This window comes from Carassius gibelio, chromosome A23 (genome assembly GCF_023724105.1).
Source record: "Carassius gibelio isolate Cgi1373 ecotype wild population from Czech Republic chromosome A23, carGib1.2-hapl.c, whole genome shotgun sequence".
In the NCBI taxonomy this organism is placed as follows: Eukaryota; Metazoa; Chordata; class Actinopteri; order Cypriniformes; family Cyprinidae; genus Carassius; species Carassius gibelio.
Genome location: NC_068393.1, coordinates 9100099 through 9121030, shown reverse-complemented (window position 1 = coordinate 9121030; position 20932 = coordinate 9100099). Strand labels below are relative to the sequence as shown.

Genomic DNA, 20932 nt, shown 5'->3' with positions numbered 1-20932 from the left:
CTTCTTTATGAATCACTACAGTACATCTTCAACATTTAAGACAACAAAGCAGCACATAAAACATGGAACATGCTGGTGTTGGTAACAGATGTCAAATGGACTGCCATCTCAGCTCAGTGTTGTGCTACTTCCACTTGAAAGAAATTACAAAAAGAAAGAGAAACTAAAACACGTGTAGTTACAGAGAGTGACATCTAAGGCAGTTGAGCGATGTGAAATAGTACCTCCTGTTTAGGACGTAGGGGCAAGTCCTGGTCCAACTGGGATAAAGGGGTGGTGGGGGAGGGGGATGGTGGTGCAAGCCAAGGAACGGAGGCAGAGGAAAAGTGCGGTAGTGAAGACAGAGAGGCAGAGCATGGTTGAATTCATAAAGCGGGCAGCCAAACAGAGAGAGGAAATCTCATACAAATTTTGATATCAGCCATGGAAGTACAGAGAGTGAAAGAGGTTGTGTCACTGCCTCAGATACACAGGTTTAGAGTTGTCTTAGACACATAAACATTGAGAAACATACTGTATCAAATTCAATGACACAAATCTCCTGAGCTTTCTTTTCATCACACATGTCTTATGAGTTGCAGACTGGCATATCTGTGGGCATAGATAAACTATACACCAATGACATCCTTAATCTCCTCAAAACCTTTCCAGAACAAATCAATACATGGACTGTTCTGCAAGTATTTTAAGTCAACATGGTGCTAAGACCAGACTAATCGGGCAGTAGTTTGGCAAAACATCAGCTCTGTTGCTGACAGTGCGAAAAATTCAGCCAAATTCACAACAGGTGCAAGCATGCATAAATACCTTCAACTCTAGTGTTCGATTCTAAAACACAAACCATTTTACAGTATACAGTATACTATACACATGCACTGTATGCAGTTTTAATACTTAAAACAATAAATAGTACTTAGTACAATCACTTAATCCGTTTCTAATATTATGCATAATACCTTTTTTCCCTGTGTTTACAGTTAGTGAACAAGACCCAATATATTTCTTAAAGTCAACATGAAATGGCAATCACACCCGTTTTTACTTCTGTTATGTTCTGTATATCTGTGAACACAACACTATATCCAACAAGAAAAACGGTAGGGTGTGTGATTATTCATTGGATTGTGGAGAGGATGCAAATTTGTCCCAGAATTGATCTTTTTAAGAGTTATTTGTAAACATAAGCATTATTTGTTTCTAATTCTTACTGCTATAACCTATATTATTTTATATTAATGTTAGATGCATTACATTATTGCATTAACTACTCTTTAGATTTTAGAAAGGTTCCATTCTGCACAACAATAGCCTAAACAATGCCTAAACAGCTATTTTCTGTGATAGTATACAGCGTGGGTGACAAAAAGGATAAAGTAATTTTAGAGACTGATGAAGTTACATTTTACATTTTGACATAACACTGATGAAAAAAAACTGATGAATCGCACACAATAAGACCAGGAATGTGTATTAGCAGTTTATAAATACAGTATCAGCAGTGATTTCATACTGATTTTAAGCGGGACAAAAAACTAAGCCTATCAAAGCATGTTATACATCACAGTTCTCCTTTACATACGTAACAAATAACTATAATATGATCCAGCATCGAATAACGGTGTCATCTGGATCTCAAGAAAAGCCACGAAGGCTGGAAGGCTGGAAAATTATATGATCTGCCATGTGGCTAACAACACAGCAATCACGTTGCTATTTTTCGAGGTTATCTAAAGCCATGCTAGCAGTGTGTATGCAGCTTTAGAGTGCAATTGAGACAATGACAGACAGACAATTTGACACACAGATAGATAAATCACTCTAAAAATACCTCTGTCTTAGAGTCTACAGGAGAGCCTGCCTCCTCCCTCTGTCCACGAGAAGATGAAGAAAGAAGCGATAGTTAGAGGACAGCAGTGAAGGGTTAGAAGCAGGGAGAACAGTGCAGAATCTGAATTAAACTGAGGAAATTAGCAAACGGAGAGGAAGGTGAGTGTACAGCCACATTTGTAGAGAGGTTGGAAAGTTAAATTCTGAAGAGATGTCAACAAAACAGGCAGGCATTGAAATATATTTAAGATCAAGTCAGAGGAGGAGAAGAAAAGCAAAGGTAGGAAAAGGTTTTGGATTGGGAGACAGTTTTAATCAAAAGGGACTGCAAGGGAAGAGTTAGTTAAACAATGATTTGAATTCTTGCAGCTAGTTGTTCGAATCTGCTCAGAAGAACATTTACATATTGTCACATAACGCAAAGACGGTATGAACTTAAATCTGCCTCTTTCCCATTGAATACTTGAGTAACATATTAGATAACGAAATGAAGCTGGTACTAAACACTGTTGTGTGCACCGAACCTTGAGCTCCATAGTCTTAGATGGAGTGGAGTCACTTTCAAGTCGCTGGTCTTCAGGTTGTTCTTGATCTTGGTCCAGGTCCTGATCCAGACTGGGCTCAAGGTAGTCCTGGTCCAGCTCATCTCTGGGAAGGCTATGCACAGGCTCACTGGAGGTGTGCTGGGAGAGTCGGTCCAAAGTGTCCCCTAATGCAGACTCTGAAACAGAAGAAAAACAAATCATGTAGGGTAAGAAACCCAATCAGGGTGGACATCTCAGGTGTAGTAGCCTATTCCTTCACTGTCCACTTCAAATCTAAAAGGAGAGTCTCAAGTAGATGACCTTACATATATACAGTGGGGTCCAAAAATAAAAATAAAAATTTCACAGGCAAAAAAAGATCCAGTGTCCGCTGACAATAGTGTAGCAATGCATGAAGAACAGTGAATTTGGGTGAACTCGAGCATGAGCGAAATTTGAAAGGGGAACTGTTTCACTCTCACAGGAAACTCATGACGGAATCCTATTGAAATAAAGCAGTATTTTAATGTAGTAATGCTAAATGAAATAAAGTCCACAAATCTAGAATTTAGGGCAATCTAGGAAATAAAAGTTTCTTGTCCTGTTTCTTTTCCACGTTCTTATTTTCCTTTGAAGCACTAGATATTGTTTGAATCATTCTCAAATGTGAAAGTGACAGTGAAAGTGACATGACATTCAGCCAAGTATGGTGACCCATACTCAGAATCTGTGCTCTGCATTTAACCCATCCGAAGTGCACACACACAGAGCAGTGAACACACACCCACTGTGAACACACACCCGGAGCAGTGGGCAGCCATTTATGCTGCGGCGCCCACACCCACTGTGAACACACACTCGGAGCAGTGGGTGGAGCAGTTGGGGGTTCGATGCCTTGCTGAAGGGCATCTAAGTCATGGTATTGAGGGTGGAGAGAGCACTGTTCATGCACTCCTCCCACCCACAATTCCTGCCAGCCCGAGACTCAAACTCACAACCCTTCGATTGTGAGTCCAATTCTCTAACCACTAGGCCACAACTTCCCTCCACTAGGCCACGACTTCCCTCCACTAGGCCTCCACTAGGCCACGACTTCCCTCTACTAGGCCACGACTTCCCTGTGTTCAGTTCATGGAGTTTGAGTACAGCTGCTATCAAAGCAAAAGGGAGACAAATCAAATCTTGACACGTTCTGCAATTATTGTTTATTTTTTCAATTCAGTGCTTCACTCCAACTTTTATGTTTATAATTTGTAATGAAAAGTCTGTATTAAATATAACTGCAATTGGAAATAGAAATAAAAATGCAAAATAGAAATGTACAATTAGATGGTCACCCCCATGGACTGTATAAAAACATTGACGTTGTGTCCGTGACATCACCCCTAGTTTTCTGAAGAGTGTTTTTGAAGCTGGACATCACCATCTTGGCAGCGCGTCACTCCTGGATCATCGAAAAAGGGCAAAAAGGCAGGAGCTGGTTGCTGAAGCCACACCCACCTAGCCCGAAGGCAGTGGCAGAAGTGGCAGTCCACCTACTACTCAAGTGGCCACGCCCTTAATTATGCCAAAATGTTTTTTTTACATGTTTTATCTGCTGTAAATTTGGGCATTTTAACATGGGGAGTCTATGGGATTGATGCTGCTTAATCAAAACTAATATAGAGGTGCTAACTGAAGTAGGAAATACTTACCTCCATCTATGCTGCGGGACAGCAGGTACCTCCTACTAATTGATCGTTCAAATTGAGGAGCTGGCCTGTCAATCAAAGCACTGGCCTGGCGAGACTGGGCTTGGGTCCGCCCACTGTAGCGGAATTTTGAGCCAATCACAAGAAAGCCTTTGGGAGGAGGCTCAGGAGAGACCAACCTACAAGAGGAAAAAAGTAAGAAATGATGTCAGAAGAAAACATGTAGAATTATAGAATGAAAGTGTATTGAACATTATAAAAGTCAAGTCTGTCAGCACTTTTAAATGTCATTTTTGAACTGGAGTCAAAAGACTCCAAGACAAACATTAGATCCCCTTATACCCAAAATCAAATCCAGACTCCCTAAGAATAAAACTAGACCCTTTAAGGCATAGATCGGGACTAAGATCTGTTGGTCCAAGACATAAGTTGTTCATTTTGATTAACTGGAACTGAACAAGAACGAAAAAAGTTTAAAAAGAATAGTCTTGTCTGAGACAATAAACCAAGGCATAAAGAAAAAAAACGAGACCAAAACACCTGCATTCTCACATTTAAAAAAGACTGTGCTCTGTGTTGTGCCACTAGGACAGTGAGCGCCTACCTGAAAAATGTGTGATGTTCAATGCAGACTTTCCACAAGCGCTTAGAGGCACGGTGGTTGGGCAGCTTGAAGCCAATGGTGCTCTCAAACTGCTCATACTGGGGGTGCAGGGGAGTGTGGGCATGTGATGGGGAGGAAGTGGGGGGTGTGAAGGGAAAGCAGAGTGGTAACGTGTTACTTGACAGGAGATTTGACAAGGTGTAAAACGTGTGCTGCTACAGCTCAAATCAACCAACAGGGCACAGTTCTGCAAGCCTTCATTTATCCAAACAAAACATAACCAGAATTTCTAAAGAATACTGCAGAGAAAAAGCATAAGAATGAGAGTAAATATTAATATCTAAAAGCTTAAAGTCCACAGAATGGAGCCTGTTGTGTTGATAAGATGCAGAACAGTGAGGCATCCCGAATAAAGCCATTGAGATATTGCTTACTGTTACATTCATATCTGACCCTTATACATAACGGGCAGAGTCAAAGAAACGTCATGCTTTTGTGCTAAACAAAGGCAAGAATCCCATTGTGAGAGGGAAATAAAAGATGATAAGCCTCTAAATGCAGACTGCAGAATCCTTAGCATTTAATAAAGACCTCTGCAACTTACTTTGCTTTCTTTCTAGCCTCTCTCCGGATTGAATTCTCTCCTCACCCCATCTCTACTCATTTTCTGCTTCTCTTTCTGTCTTTGTGCCCACCAGGCAAAAAAATTTCACAGCTCAGCCCAATGTTTTAAAACTCTCATCCTTTCCGCACCCAGCAAGCTAACAACCACTAAAGAGCGGAACCTCAAACAATATAACCAGTGTTTCTTGAGACATAATTAAAGGCATTTTTTTAAGTGGCATAATTAGAAATGCACTTAAAATTATTTCATTTCTTTGTGCGAAACAGTGGAAGAACACCCACATCAGTCTTCAGGGAACTGGGTAATTTGCAAGCCTGAATAGTGATTTCAAACACTCAAAAAAAACGTCTCATTCTTTTCTAATAAAACCACATCATCTTGATTATCCGCCCATTTTCTCGCCCCCAGCTTAAGTCTCTGTACGGCATCCTTATCTAGCTAATGCTTCAACATGCATCTAACAAGAAAAACCTGGAAAATCTCAAAAGACCTTTTTCTCTACCTCTCCAGGTCGGATTTTGATGTAGAAGTTGCTTCTCTTGTAGGATATTTTAAGGATCTTGGGCCAGGCGAATCGGTTGATACGCAGCCGGTCTCTATAGATCAAGAGGCCACTGGCACACACCCCCAACATGATGTCAATGCCTTCAGAGTCCTTTAAAACACATACAGTACACACACAGACACATTCAGATGCTCAGGTTTTATTTCAGTTTCAGACTTTTGAACCAGGGCTGATTCCAGAATTTCATCCTAAGGGGTCTGAGGCTGTAAAATTGCACAATTGGATCAGAGGTATGTTCTAATGGGGCGGTGCACCGCAGGGAAAACACTGTTAAATCCAAATAATAAAATACAAATAACCATGTAATCCTGCACAGCTGGTGAGGCAAAATAAATAATCTACTTTCAAAAGGCAGGAGAAAATACTTTTTGACATCAGTATCTTGCAAAGGGCGTGTGTACATCTAAAGTTAAGGCATCCTGGTGCAAATTCATTTTACTTGTTAATAGAACTAATATAAATGCAATTTCTGGCCCAGTGTTTGTTTGAAGTGTTAGGCTGGTGAATCACCTTTTTCTCATTGTTTTTGTTAATACATGTATCCAGTCAATTGTCCTATTTAATTTTTTTTTTTAAATGTGCAAAAACAGTTACATTATCAGGGTTTCTGCAGGTTTTATGAAGATACATGCAAGACTTTTAAGACCAAGTACACAAAAGGAACCACAGTGCATCAATATATATTTTGTGTATGTTCTGTGTCAATATGTTGTATTAGCAAAACTTCAGAATTTGAAAATACAACTTCCAACCAGTATCTAACATTTTTTAATTCATTTCACAAAAATCAAAAACACTAAAATAAAGGAAAAGTTTTCATACCCCACTTACAAGATAGATACTGTATTTGTAATTGTTTTAACTATTAACTCTTAATTTACATAACTGAACATAACTCTTAACTTAATTTTGCTCAATTTCTTAATATTTCAATGTATCCTGATTTGATAAAAAAAAAAAAAAACCTTAAAGAGCCAGTAAGATGAAAATTCTAAGCTTCCTATCACTGTTTATAAATCCTGTTCAACAGGTTTAAATCCATCCAAGGTTAAAAAACATTGTAATTTTGTCAAAATATCATTTTAAAATTACCTGCTGTTCAAAAGATTCAGTTTCCTTAAACCACACCTTTCGGTAGAATACTGTGTTCTGATTGGTCAACTGACATTGTCAGTTTTGACTGGTTGTTCCGCACACAACTTCACAGTAAACAATGCGTTAGCATCTTTTTGGGGTGAATTATGTCTTATTCTTCTCATCGCGAAGCAAACAGTAAAATAAAACACTTGAATAACAGTCTCGCTGCTTTTTCTTCTGTGTGGGTGTATTCAAGCCGCGCGCTTCAGTTTGAATCTGAATAGCGCGTTCAGCGCGGGGGCGTGGTCACATTAGATATAATGAAGGGAGACGTGAAAAACGGACATCGCGTTGTTTTCATATGGATTACTTTATCACAGAATATCTGTTTTCGGCAGTTGTTTAGTTTTAAAGTAGACATGTCAAGCTTTCTATAGATATCTCTCTCATGTCTCTTCGTTGAATATTCACGGAGTTACACTTCATTTTAATGACGTGTTTGTACATGACGATCAGCGCAGACAGGCTGCAGACAGCGCATCTTAGTAGACATGTCAAGCTTTCTATAGATATCTCTCTCATGTCTCTTCGTTGAATATTCACGGAGTTACACTTTATTTTAATGACGTGTTTGTACATGACGATCAGCACAGACAAAGGCTGCAGACAGCGCATCTTGTTTGTTATCTTTATTTTATAAGTGCACAAAGTTATGTCTGTATCCAAAAAAAGTAGACCCTTTACAGATTCGATTGATGTATTGCTCTTATCTGTACGATTAAAACTGAAAGTGTAATTTAAGTTCTTTTTGGGGTTATCAGGGGAAAATGATTCATATCAACTGTCTCCTCGACACGATGCTATAACACCAACTGCTAACCAGAGCGTCTGTGTGGGAGGTGGGGCAGCTCAGAGTAGTTTTGTTTCTCCCAAGACGGTAGGCGGAGATTATTATGCAAAATGTTCTAGTGACGTACATAGAGATGGGCAAAAGATTTGAAATCTATAACGACTAGTTTCAGCGATTCAGAGTCGACTCCTTACTTTAGAGGCCAATAACTTTATAAATCATGTACTTTCTGGTTTAATTACTTTGCACATTGTTTACACTGATGGACAGCTACCTCATACAATGTAATACAGGTAATTTTTGATTTCCCATCTGTGTGGCTCTTTAATATAGTTATTCATTTTTTAAAATGCATGCAAATTTCCATGCCATGACTTTATCAATTTAAGACTTTCTGTTCAGATTTAAGACCTTTTAAAGGTAAGAAGAATGAATTTAATTAACTTTTAATACAGTGAAATACAGTGGGCAGAAGTCCTCCTAAACTAGAATCGCCTGTGCAACAAACATACAGTTAATAATGTTCCATATACAACGTAGACACATCTTAAAAAATAAATCAATAACAGCATCATACCTTAGCATGATGAAGATCAACGCCATACATGGAGAGTTTCTTAGCATTCTCCAGGAAGTTGATTTCAGCCTCTGCAGGACTCATGCCCCTGGTAACAGATCATCATTTGGAGAATAATTAAATAAACAGTTTGTATAAAAATATATGTTGCAATATATTTGAGATATTTTATCGTCATGCTGCTTGTTTACTAGAGCTATCAACTGAATGTGTTAATTTAGTTTAAATTATCATTTAGTGTACATTTATTATTATATATTATTATAAAAATAAAATGAAGACACTAAGTAAATAACGCATCAAGGAATTTTTCTTACTGTCAGAGCAATTTAAATGTGATATTTTATGTGAGCCCAGACTTGGACAAACTGACAAACGTACTGCAAAAATGACTGAACTGTGTCAGGACATAAACAATGCATGAACATAAAGATTCTAAAATCTATTCAAAGCTTTTATCGTCTGCCATAATAATGTAATGAATTTAGGTTATCTTCATTTGGGGGACTTGCTCAGCAAACACTGATAAATTAGGATTCACTTAATTAATCAGCATGTAATGTAATTAACAGACTAAATGTTTTAATGAATGGACAGCCCTGGTAATCGCTGCTCCCTCTGCAGGTCACCTGTAGGTGCGGTGCAGCTCCATCACCCTCTCCTCCAGCTCACGGGTCTGATTGGGGGCGAAGCGGAACTCGCTGATGTAGTCTGGCCCGTGTTCCTCTGGGTCATAGTCTCCCAGCTCGGCCTGAACAGCATACGAGCCCAGCAGAGCATGAGTGACGAACGAGCAGGGCAGACGACCTGACAGTATGTCCTCCCTCAGCTGCAGACACAGGTAATACCTGTCCACACAAACACACAATCACATCATAGCCAGAGTTAGTACATTTAAACTGCATTGTGCAATCTTTTCATAAGCACAAGTTTGATAACTTGGATTATACCTTTCATGATTTATTTAGATTACCAGGCAGTCCATATACTGTATATATAGAACGCAGGCCAGGTCTCAAGATGCCGATATATAGCTGTGACATGCATAACGGGGCGTTAAAATGTACTTTATTTGTATATAACAGAAATGCTAAGTGATTCATCTGTAGTAGTCTTGGAAGTCTAATATGCAATGCGTATAAATAATTAACCATGGAAATTAAATATTAATTTCATATTTTTAAATTCCACAAAGGACAACTTATAAATTATTCTATAATATGATCATTTTTGTAATCACATTTTTAGCTTTTATATATCTTTAATGTAAAAATCTATACAAACTGTTATTAAGATTCAAGATTCAATCTTGTATCTTTAATATAAAAATCTATACGAACTATTCAATTGTTATAAATAATAATCCCTTGGTTCTCAAAACTGCTTGCCCTATGTAGAGTCACAGGAATAATTGTATTTAATTTATTGTTTAAATTTAGCTAAATGATAGTTCATCCAAAAATGAAAATGTCTCACCCACATGTTGTTCTAAACCTGTATGAGTTTATTTTTCTGCGGAACACAAAATCAGATATTTCAAAGAAAGTTAGTACCCAGACAGTTGAGGATAGCCATTGACTTCTGTAGTATTTTTTTTTTCATACTATGGAAGTCAAAGGCTACTGTCAGCTGTCTGGTTACTAACATTCTTCAAAAGCTACATTTTCTTGCATTCAACAGCTGAAAGAGAGTCACACAGGTTTGGAACAAGTGGAGGGTGAGAGTGAACTATTTGATCATGCCCTCTATGACAGTTTGAAATCTTTAATGATCACGTTGGTAAAGTGGTAAAGACAGCTTTTTTCCACCTACATAATAACTCTCATATCTCTCTCAGACAGCAGGACGCTGAAACTGTAATTCATGCCTTCGTCACATTTCAACTAGATTACTGTAACTCACTTCTTTATGGCCTCTCAGCTAAAAATATAAAACGATTATAGTATGCTCAAAACTCTGCAGCCCGCTCACACCAGAAAGAGCGAGCACATTACTCAAATCCTCTATCACCCTCTCTGGCTTCCGGTCTCACTGCGTTTAAACTTCAACGTACTAATTCTTACAAAGCTCTCCATAACGTTAGTCCTACATATTTATCTGACTTACTTCAGCCTTATGCACCTGTTCGCTCCTTATGATCTTCTAGTGGGGGATTGTTGGTCACTCCTAAGTTTAGTCTGGTGACTATGGGAGCCAGATATTTCAGAGTTGTGGCTCCAAAGTTGTGGAATGGACTTCAAGACATCCATCAAGTTTCCACCCTTCTCTCCTTCAAAAACCTTTTTATAATTTTTTTTTTTTTCTCTGAAAAAATATGCAGTTTACAGCTATAATTTCTGGGTCCATTTCCTGGGTCCAGATCATTATGACCGGCACTGTCTCAACCAATAGCATTCATTTGGAGTGGGACTGTTTTGCTGACCAATGCCAGACAGTGAGAGTGTTTCATAAACTTTATTTTTGCACAGAAATTATTAATTTCAGCTTTAAGATATTTGAACAACACACTCACCGTGTGATGTCTTCAATCAGCTGAGATGGATCTGGAGGGTAGAATTTGACAGCAAAGGAGAAATGCCACGGACCCACTAAAAACAATCAGACATACACACTTTCATCATATTCAAGCAACCAAGGTTACCAAGTCGTAGTATCTTATTTTTCTACACTTACTGCGGATTTGTTTCTTGATTTCTTTTGAAGGATCCAGCCAATTCTGAAAGAGAGAACAAAAATTCCTCTATCAGGCAGGGCACATTGATAAGCAAATGCGGCAGTTTCAGCCCCGTCTCCTCCACAGCAGGAGCAATCACCTCATACATATTCTGTAAAATGGTCAGTGCATTAATATTCTGCAGCCACAGGAGCACTAAAAGAGTAGATAAATGTCATCTCTGGCAGACCGCACTCCAGTAAGGTCACCCAAAGCCTGGGGACACACGAAAATGTTTAATGCCAGCTCAACTCAGTCCAGAGAAGATGAAAAGCACATTCTCATTCACATCTTACAGTACCAGTATTCATAAATGAACACTGATACATGTAAAAAATTAACAATGATACAAGTAGAAGCAGGGTTGAATTTTCCTTTGCTGTACAGACAAGTCAAACCCAAGATATTTCCTCTTAAAGCCTAGTTATTTTAATCTGTCCACCCTGCCTGCAGATGTCTTCATACTTTAATATTAATCTTCTCCATTAGATTTGAAAAATGGCTCATTTCTGTTTCCGGATCCATTACTGCCTTTACAAGAGTCTCTAACAAACCTTGTGCTCTCCTCAGGTCTCACTTCCCATGCTTGAATCATGTGGTTTTCAAATGGAAATCATTTACCTTTCAAACTGCAGTTTGAGCTGATTTGTTGACCCAGGAACAATCCCGCTGACCATAGCAGCAGGCACAAGAGCCTCAGCTGGGAAAAAGAGATAAGTGGAACTAGACTGGAACAGCTGAGGTGGTGCAGGCAGGGTCCTTATGGCTAAACTAGGACTGGGAAGTTCCTCAGAGCATTTCCATCAATCAAACCCTACCCCAACAGTCCTAGTCACAAGGACTCAGAGCCCTATTATCTCAACTCATTTATGTGTATTTTTATATAGAGAGGTTGTGGTATTGGGAATAGAAGAAAAGCAAAAGGATGCTCTTGTTAAAATGAGATCACTTGTACTGGGCAACATCCCCTGTTTCCTAAGCTGCTTTTCCACCACAAATACCTGGAACAATTTGTCCTAGGAACATTTTTCCCCAGATCTGTTGGTGTCTGTGTTTCCATTGTGGCATAAAATACTGTGAAGATTAGGCAAATAGTCTGGTGATGTAGGACTGCATGTCACTGCTTCTCCCAGTCCTGGACGGAGGCGCTAGCATGTTCAGTGCCCAAGTCCCAACCCCGAAACATTCTGGACCTTTGAAAAAATACTACCTCACGAGGTAGTAGCAGTTATCTTTATTCTGCAACATGGAAGTGAACTGTTTTCTGTGAATGATTGAGACTTGATTTATTTTTTTGCTCTATAGGTAAATAGCTAGACGAATAACAAAGTGCAGTAAACGGTAAAGCTATATGCAATTGTGTTTCTATGATTGTGATAAAATAAATCTAGAAACTAAAATTTGTAGACTTTGACTTGAAATTATGAAGTGTAGTTTAAAAAGCTTTAAGTTCAAAAATGCCAAGTAGTAGTTTTACATTCGTAAACTAAACATGTCTATAGTCGTAGCAGGTTGCTATCATGTTTTAGCACAATGATAGCATGTTTTAACATGTTGCTAACATGTTTCAACTCATTGCTACTGTAGTATGTTTAAACATTTTGTTCCCATGTATCTAGCATGTTTCTAACATTTGTTGTTGTTAACATGCTAATATGCTTTACCATTTTTCCGTGTTTTAACATGGTGCTAGCATGTTTCTAGCGTGATGTTTTTCATGATTATGTTCCTAGCATTATTTAAAGTTTCTGCCTTAAGAAATGCAAGTTTGCAAGCACCATAACATCATGACAGTGGAAGACTTTCTCAAGTTACACATAGCAGGAATAATAATAATAATAATAATAGTGTCACCAATATGTGCTTTGTTAAGTTACAAGCGAAATAGTATGATGGGAGGATATAAGAGGTGAACTCTGACCTTTTGGCTCTCCGTGTCACTGAAAGTTAGGCCAAAGTAGTCCTTCTCCAGGAGGTTGAGATGTTCACACACCATATCCAGTAACACCTGTCCTTTACAGAGCTTCTGTATAGACAGATGAGCAAGTACAGAGAAAGAGCACAAGAGAAAAGAGATTGTTTTAGTGTTCGTCATTGTAGAAAATGTTGCCCCTTCCAATTATAATCAAAGTCAGGAGTGCCTCAATTCTCTTGACTGGGACAAATTATCCTTGATTACCCTTGAGTAAATTAGAATACCTGAGTTAAAGCAAAGATGTTTTTAAGATTGTAATGCAATAAATGCAATATTTGTAACGTTTAGGAGGCTGAGAGTCCCCAAATACGCTGTACACAAGCAAGACATTAATATTTAGGCTATAATGTAAATAATCAGTTTGGTTTCTATCCATTTGCTGGGTCAATGATAACATTAGCACATAAATCAAGTCAAGTCGAGTCCATCAGCAAAGTTTTAAAGCAGCTTTACAGGAAAATCATGATGCTGATGTTTATAATATCTTAATATGTTCATGTCTTACAGTCACGTTTAACAGATTAGAGGAGAACAATAATATAGTTTTCATTTTACAATGATACAAGATACATACATATATATATATATGTGCATCTAAACAAATTACAGTATCATGGAAAAGTTATTTATTTTGTATAATTTAATAAAAAAAAAATACTTTCTTATATTCTATATTCACTGCAAAAAAATATTTCAAGAGTTTGTTTTAATTCTGATGGTTATAACTTATAGCTTAGGAAAACTAAAATGAAAGGAAGAAAAGGAAATCAGCATCTCCATAAAGCTTGTCAGCCGATGGAAGCATAAAGTGCTCCAACATCTCCTGGTACAGTAGATGGCTGCACTGATTTTGGAATTGATAAAACACAATGGACCAACACCAGTAGACATCACGGCACCCCAAATCCTTTCTGACTTCAGAAACTTCACACCTGACTTCAGGCAGCTTGGATTATGTGCCTCTCCAGTCTTCCTCCAGACTCCAGACCTTGAATTCCAAATGAAATGCTAAATTTACTTTCATCTGAAAAGAGGACTTTTGATCACTGAACAACAGTCTAGTTATTTTTCTCCTTACCCCAGGTGAGATGCATTTAACGTTTTTTTTTTTTTCAGGTTCAGGAGTGGCTTGGTTCTAGGAATGTGACAGCTGTAGCTCTTTTCCTGAAGACGTCTGAGTGTGGTGACTCTTGATGTGCTAACTCTGGCTTCAGTCCACTCCTTGTAAAGCGCTACCAAGTTCTTGAATCTGCTTTTCCTGACAATCTTCCCAAGGCTGTGGCCACCCCTGTTGCTTATGCACCTTTTCCTACCACACTTTTTCCTTCCAGTCAACTTTCTATGAATATATTTTGATATAGCACTCTGTGAACAGCCAGCCATTTCAGCGATGACCTTCTGTGGCTTACCTTCCTTGTGGAGGTTGTAGATGATTGTTTAATTATCAAACTAATCAAGCTCAAAAATACAGAATTTTTATTTTACTAAGCTGTAAGTGGTTGGGGTTTTGAATCCGAGAGAACACATGTTAGGAGAAAATTGTTAGCCTGAATGCCATGTAAGTCGCTTTGGATAAAAGTGTCTGCTAAATGCATAAATATTATTACATTTTTAATTTATATATGCAGATAAAGTTATAATTCTATTTATTCTTCAATATCCACCTTTATATAAAGAGTTTGGTGATAATATATGTACATAAAAAATATAAATACATATATAAAGATGTTTAGGTAATAGTCATGAAGATAAATAATTAAACTAAGAAAATAATCCTTTGTTACATTAAACACTTAAGAAATGAACACTTACATGCCGTTTCTACAAAAACTTCATAGAATTTTCAGTCACGGCTAAGCATCTGTGTGTCTTTCTGACCACACCCTGTTATTCTGCACAACAGAGTGGCATATGCAACATGCTTGAGACACCAGCTCTGGCTTTGCCTTTCTACAGAAACACTGAGCACTCGACGCCCAGGGAGCCCGTTTCCCGCGGCGACAGGGATACATCGCAGCTGTTTCCATGGCAACAGAATTGGTGAGCTTTTATGTGTGTGAGACTCTGCATGTGTGTGTGTGTGTGTGTGTGTGTGTGCGTGCGTGAATGTGTGTGTGTGTGTGTGTATGTGTGTGTGTGTGTGTGTGTGTCGTTCCCTGGCCTCTCATGGCTGAAGCAAAAGGTTTTTTTTTAAGATGGGGAGAAAAAGAGAGAGTGGGTGTTCTACCATAAAAAGGCTTCTTAAGTTAGACAGGGAGGCCTTCAATTACACCAGCACATTATATTGTTATGTTAAGGAAATGTCATGGTTTTTATTTTATAGTAAAATACAATGCACTTCAGGGTCTCACTTTTTATGTTTCCCAAGGTGCAAAATGTACTCTGAGCTTTGACAAACAATAGTACTGTACTTGTTGGCATTAGTGATGTTAGGCAGTACTGTATGTTCACAGTTTGCTTCCTTCAGCAAAGCTTGTAATGAGAAGTTCTCTGCTGTGTTTATCTAGGGATTTCTGAGGGCAAAGATATTTAATATTGATGATGTGACATAAAAGAATGCATGAAATGTTCACAGAGAGATCTCTCTGCATCTCTCTGTCTTTTGATCGACTCAAGAATAAGCAGTTGCTCCAGCAATGACATCAGATATTTAAAGGGACAGTTCACTCATTAAGTACTACTAAACAATTTAAAAAGAAGTAGAGCAAACAGCATATAAATAATAGAAAAAAGCTGACATAGGTAGAAAAAAAATAAGTAAACAGTAAAAAAAGATTTTTAAGCTTAATTTTGTGTTGATTTGGTATTAGATGGTTTATTATGTGATTTTCTTGAACATTTAAAAGAGACATGCACTGAAACCAGTGTTGGGAAAGTTCACTTTCTACATGAACTAGTTCAAAGTTCAATTCACAAATTTTAAAATGAACTAGTTCAGTTCATAGTTCAAACCACAAAATTTTGTTCTAAATTATTGCCACAGCCCATATAGAATCAGAGACATCAATTATTTTATCAGTTTTAACAATGAAGCTATGCGTCAGATTTCATCTTCATATCCAATTTTGAATCCTTATCCAACCAGGGTTTACATTAGCATTGAGGGGACAGCATTTCCCCATTGTTGCTTTAATGCTTTGTCTCCCATTCTCACCGACCTTGTCATAAACATCATGAAATTCTTTTAAATGACCATACGCCTTCTTGCAACATGCTGCTGTCGCCTCCATGCTTTTTTTTGTTTAGTTTTTTTGATGACGCGTTACGCATGCAGCGGACGGCGGTGCGACATGGGTGGTGTTGCCAGATTGGGTGTTTTTCCGCTACATATTAAGACCTGTTTACTGTGTGTTTTAGTCGGGTTTTCGCCTGGAAGGCTCTATAGAAATCTGACACCCTATTGAACGAAGTTTACCGGATAGAGCATGCCGTTCACAGACACCAGAATGAACGAGTTCACAGTAACGTTCATCAGGCATTAATACAGCACGTTCAGTTCACGTTCGCCCAAAATATGAACAAGTTCATGAACTATCGTTCAATGAACGCATTCAGGCACAACACTGACTGAAACGGATCACTGTGATCAGAGCTGTTTTTGACAAGGTAAAAAGATGTTGTTTTGCACAATCACTGAGGAATTTTAACCAAAGTAATATGCAGACATTTCATGAAGACCCTGAAGAATCATACCATCTTGTGGAAAAAGAGCTTCCAATATCCCCTTTAATAAAAACTGTGCTAGACAATGACATTATGATCCAATATTTTGACATTTAAGCTTAAATGCATTTGATTGTTCACATGCTCACAAAACATGACTGCAAACACGATTGTGAGCCTTCAGAATCAGCCACTTGTTATACTGCCTACTGTAACTGTGTTTTTTGTCCTTTAGGTGTTTGGTAGTACTGATCCAATTTTTTTATCCAAAAGAGCAGAGTGGACATTGTGCCTCCTTTTGTGTTCTGTGGAGGAAATAAAGTCATACACGTTTGAAACTAAACCAGAGCAAAGCTGAGGGTGAGTAAATGTTTTTTTGGTTTGTTTGTTTGTTTGATTTTTAATCAGTGTGAAATTTAGCCAAGGGTGACTAACACAGAAGCCTGGTATAATCTTCTCAGAAAGGCTGTAGTATTATTTACTCCATGGGAGCACTAACATGTCACCATTATAGATTTCCCATCCCCCCCCCCCCCCTTCAGCCAAGCGTAGAAGACTGGAAGTATTGGCGGCCTTTGACCTTTGGAATGAACAGTCTGTTTCTCTCGGCAGGTGCTGCAGCATCAGTAATGGCAAATGGAGGGGAGAAGCTACCAGAGAGCCGCGAATAAGACCCCAGTCATGTCTGAAAACTCCCAGGAAATCCATCAGCCGGCAGACCCCTGGGGCACACAGGCAGACATGGCACTGATCTCAGAACAGTATGTGGTACTCCCTGGAGAGCTACTAGTGTGGGAGGGCTTTTCACCTATCAATGAACACCCCCACCCCATCAGCCCACACTAGCAGTCATATCTCATGTGCTGTAATTCCCAGAAGCACTGCGGTAGGCAACATGGAGCTGCAGAGCAGGGCTGTGAAATTCCAATGAGGGTCTGAAATGTGAGGTCCAGGGATCTGGACAGTAATTTTTTTGTTCTAGACATACTGACATTATTGTAGTATCTATGCTATTGTGATGTTAAAGCTGAATTTTCAGCATCATTACTCAGTCTTCAGTGTCACACGATCCTTCAGAAATCAGTCTAATATGCTGATTTTCTGCAAGAAAATTTTCTTGTTTTTATCATCAGTGTTGAAAACAAGTCATTTCTTCCCAATATGCATTCAAATGATCGTTTCTTGTGATTGAAAATAAACACAATGACAAATACATAAAATCAGGATATCATTTTTTTTTTTGTTCAGCAAAACTGCCTGGCTCTACTGGAAGAATCTCAGCTAATCTATCTGTCTATGCAGGGGGGAATACAGCACTACTGGAGAACAGTATGTGAAATAGCTGAGAGCCCTAGAGGTCTGGCACCATGTTTCTACAGAACAACACAAATTAGTTTTAGCGCACGCAAGCAACTTCTGTACCTCCACCCCAGTCTCATAGGCAGATCCATCAAGCAGTGTGACTTTCACAGGTGCAGTCTTTGGTCTTTTGGAGGATTTCTGCGGGGATCTGGACATCCTACTAGGCGTTTTTTCCGACGAGTCATCCGTGTCTCTGTGCTCATCCGACATCTTTGAATCGTGATCCTGGATAGAAGTGATCAAAGAGTATCGTTTAAAAAATGGTTAAGTGTTCAATAGCAATGAAAAGATGTTTCTTGAATTCCGAATTATATAAAGTTGCATGGCATAGTCAAACATATTATAAGGAACAATATTTAATAAATGATAGATCTTAGGCTTACCGTATAACCTCCGTCTGCTGTATTCTTTGCGGCTGAACTTTTCTCTGACATAGCAATCACTTGCAGTCCTAAAGCAATAAAAACAGATTAAAACAAATTTGTTAAACAGATTAAACTTTCCTCTTGCCCAACCATATTCATTTTGTATTAATTTCTTTATAGGCCTAACAGGTCTAATGAACATATAAATGCTGTATATTTGACTGCTGGCAACACAACAGTGATACTTTCTTTCAAGTCTCTTAATCACTTTGATTGCAATGAGGAGTTATTTATTCTTAAAAAATATTTTGCATTCCATAAAATAAGCCATACGGGTTTGGAACAACATGAGGTTATTAAATAATTTGACATTTAAATTTTTATGTGAACTAGGCTACGCCTTTAATATGATTCGATAGATGAAAAACCAACAAAAACATCTGCTGGTTTATCTAAAGAGCTGTAATGCGACATGTTTATGTGATCTGCAGACCAAATGTTTCATAGTTAGTCACCAAATGACCAGGATGGGGTCTGTTTGACTGTTTCTTCAAGCTACTGAAGCTCCTGGAAGAGGACATTTGGTGAATTACAGTGCAGGGAATGTGTTCATTGGCACATGGTCATGAGAAACAACGAAAACATTACGTGTCTGCACCATAAGTATAATTAGCTAGCGATGATCTCGTATTAATAAATCAACAAGCTGTGATACAGTTTGTGTAAACAGATTTACTATCTTAAAATGAAGCACTTAATGAAATGAGTACAATGAAAGCATTTTATTTATTAACTAAGCTATTTTGCTTTCTCCAGAATAGAGATCTTTGCGATCTCTGTTAAAGTGAGAAAGATGGATATAGAAAGTAAAAAAGTTTTCGGTGTTTAATGGTGTTTAGGTGTCGTAGCCTGACAGTTTGATACCACTGTGAATATGCTAATTGCCTTCATTTCCATCTCATTCATTTGCACCACGCTGTGCTACTAAAAGCCCCAAATATCTCCCCCGTAGAAATTCTCCAAATATCACTCAATATAAGGATCACAGTTCAAACAAACAAACCTCGCCATTTGGCCATGCAAATGTTCATAATTCTCTCTTTAAGTGCTATCCAAAGATGCACACGTGATTCAGTCAGAAGACAAACAGCCAGTCCATTAAACGGCTAATCTATACATTTATCTCTGGTCGCTGACTTATCTCTTTTACCAATTAACCGGTTTTAACTGAAGCTCTGCATTTTGCCGTAATGGAGGACTTAATGCTTTAATTATTTTAGCTGAACTGTTACGGTCTTGAGGGTCTGAGCTTTCTTGATGATTTTATTCATGGAACAGAGGACAAGAAATGATGGGGAGAAGATCAGGATCGGGAAACATCACATGTCAGATCTAAACAACCGGCGTTCACATCTGGACAAAAAATGGATTAAAAATATTGATGACTCATCCTGCACTGCACAGAATTTTGTCCAATCAAATGCTCTCTAGAAAAAGCAGGCCCCTACCCCTAAAACTATTTGTTGCCAGCTACTAAAGTAACATGAGTCATAGTTATGATATAAATAAAGCCTATTGGTATTTAAAAAACACTGGGACAAGCCTTTTGATATGCCCCACCCACACTTCCTGTTTCAACAGGAAACATGGGTTAACTCAAAATACAAAACTTTACTCGTCAAGCCACTTCAAAAGGGCCAAGTTATGATGAAAATTACCACAAAATGATCACAGAGTAGCAGTGACATATGGGAGCTTGTTTTGTTAAAAATGCTAATTGCAATGTTTTATCTCGCAATTCTGAAATTCAGTCATAATTTGAATTGCGAGATAAAACATTACAATTAAAATTAAACTAAACTTCACCTAAACTGCATTTAAAGGGACAATAAGTAACTTTTTAGGTATTTTATTATCTAAAATCAATATTTTTATTCATAAATATGCCCTCAATGGTGTACAAATACCTGTGCCAATGTTTAAACTAATCCTTGTAAATGAAGAATTTATTATCTTTATATACATGGGACGGGTAGGTTGACGGAGGCTTCCATGTAGTTCCGCCATCTTGCAAAACTATAATAGCAGAGAGGGACAAAAAGTACTAAGCCAACGCGTTTCCCCAGCGCATTTTCGGTCAGAGCCAGAAACGCAGGTGCAGAGCAGTGAGAGGCATTTGAAACTGCACCGGCAAGTTTAAAAGTCTGGATTGCATTCTTATTATGGACCATACATATGCCGCGCCACAGGAGAAGAAAACATTGTCGCCAAAACAGTCAAAAATAGAACGTAAAAGGAAATGTGACCGTAGATTACAGAAAACAAGAGTTAATGTCGGGGAAGCTTTTTCTAGGTGGAAAGAGCTAATGCTGGATAAAGATTTCAAAAGAGACGCTGAAGTGGCCAGTTTTCTTCTCGACAGGTAAGTCAGTGTTTGATGATGACATCTAACAATGCACATAATTCAGAAAATATAACGAATAAATTAGACATAACTACTAATTACAATATTTC

At 38.2% G+C, this 20932-nt stretch overlaps 1 protein-coding gene and 1 long non-coding RNA gene across 10 annotated transcripts in view; one reads left to right on the top strand and one right to left on the bottom strand.

The window, feature by feature from the left end:
• LOC127945017 (band 4.1-like protein 1) overlaps window positions 1-20932 on the bottom strand; it is a 47496-nt gene that overhangs the window by 10860 nt on the left and 15704 nt on the right. For 3 of the 8 annotated variants that reach the window (XM_052541515.1, XM_052541521.1, XM_052541516.1), the window contains exons 2-14: window positions 18437-18504; window positions 18114-18278; window positions 12975-13079; window positions 11014-11056; window positions 10853-10928; window positions 8970-9188; window positions 8341-8428; window positions 5762-5926; window positions 4647-4744; window positions 4046-4221; window positions 2352-2548; window positions 1829-1867; window positions 225-260 (exon numbers count right to left, since the gene is read on the bottom strand). In XM_052541515.1, the coding sequence (XP_052397475.1) occupies window positions 225-260; window positions 1829-1867; window positions 2352-2548; window positions 4046-4221; window positions 4647-4744; window positions 5762-5926; window positions 8341-8428; window positions 8970-9188; window positions 10853-10928; window positions 11014-11056; window positions 12975-13079; window positions 18114-18278; window positions 18437-18487 (1458 nt within the window). In that variant the 5' untranslated portion in view covers window positions 18488-18504. The remainder of the gene's footprint in view (window positions 1-224; window positions 261-1828; window positions 1868-2351; window positions 2549-4045; window positions 4222-4646; window positions 4745-5761; window positions 5927-8340; window positions 8429-8969; window positions 9189-10852; window positions 10929-11013; window positions 11057-12974; window positions 13080-18113; window positions 18279-18436; window positions 18505-20932) is intronic. The other 5 variants (XM_052541518.1, XM_052541519.1, XM_052541517.1 and 2 more) reach the window with 4 other exon arrangements.
• On the top strand, window positions 14946-18189 carry LOC127945019 (uncharacterized). Of its 2 annotated transcripts, none has more exons than XR_008150495.1 (3): window positions 14946-15068; window positions 16927-17051; window positions 17304-18189. It is a non-coding gene; the product is annotated as an uncharacterized LOC127945019 (long non-coding RNA). The 2 variants fall into 2 exon arrangements; XR_008150496.1 differs by having other exon boundaries at window positions 14961-15068; window positions 16970-17051.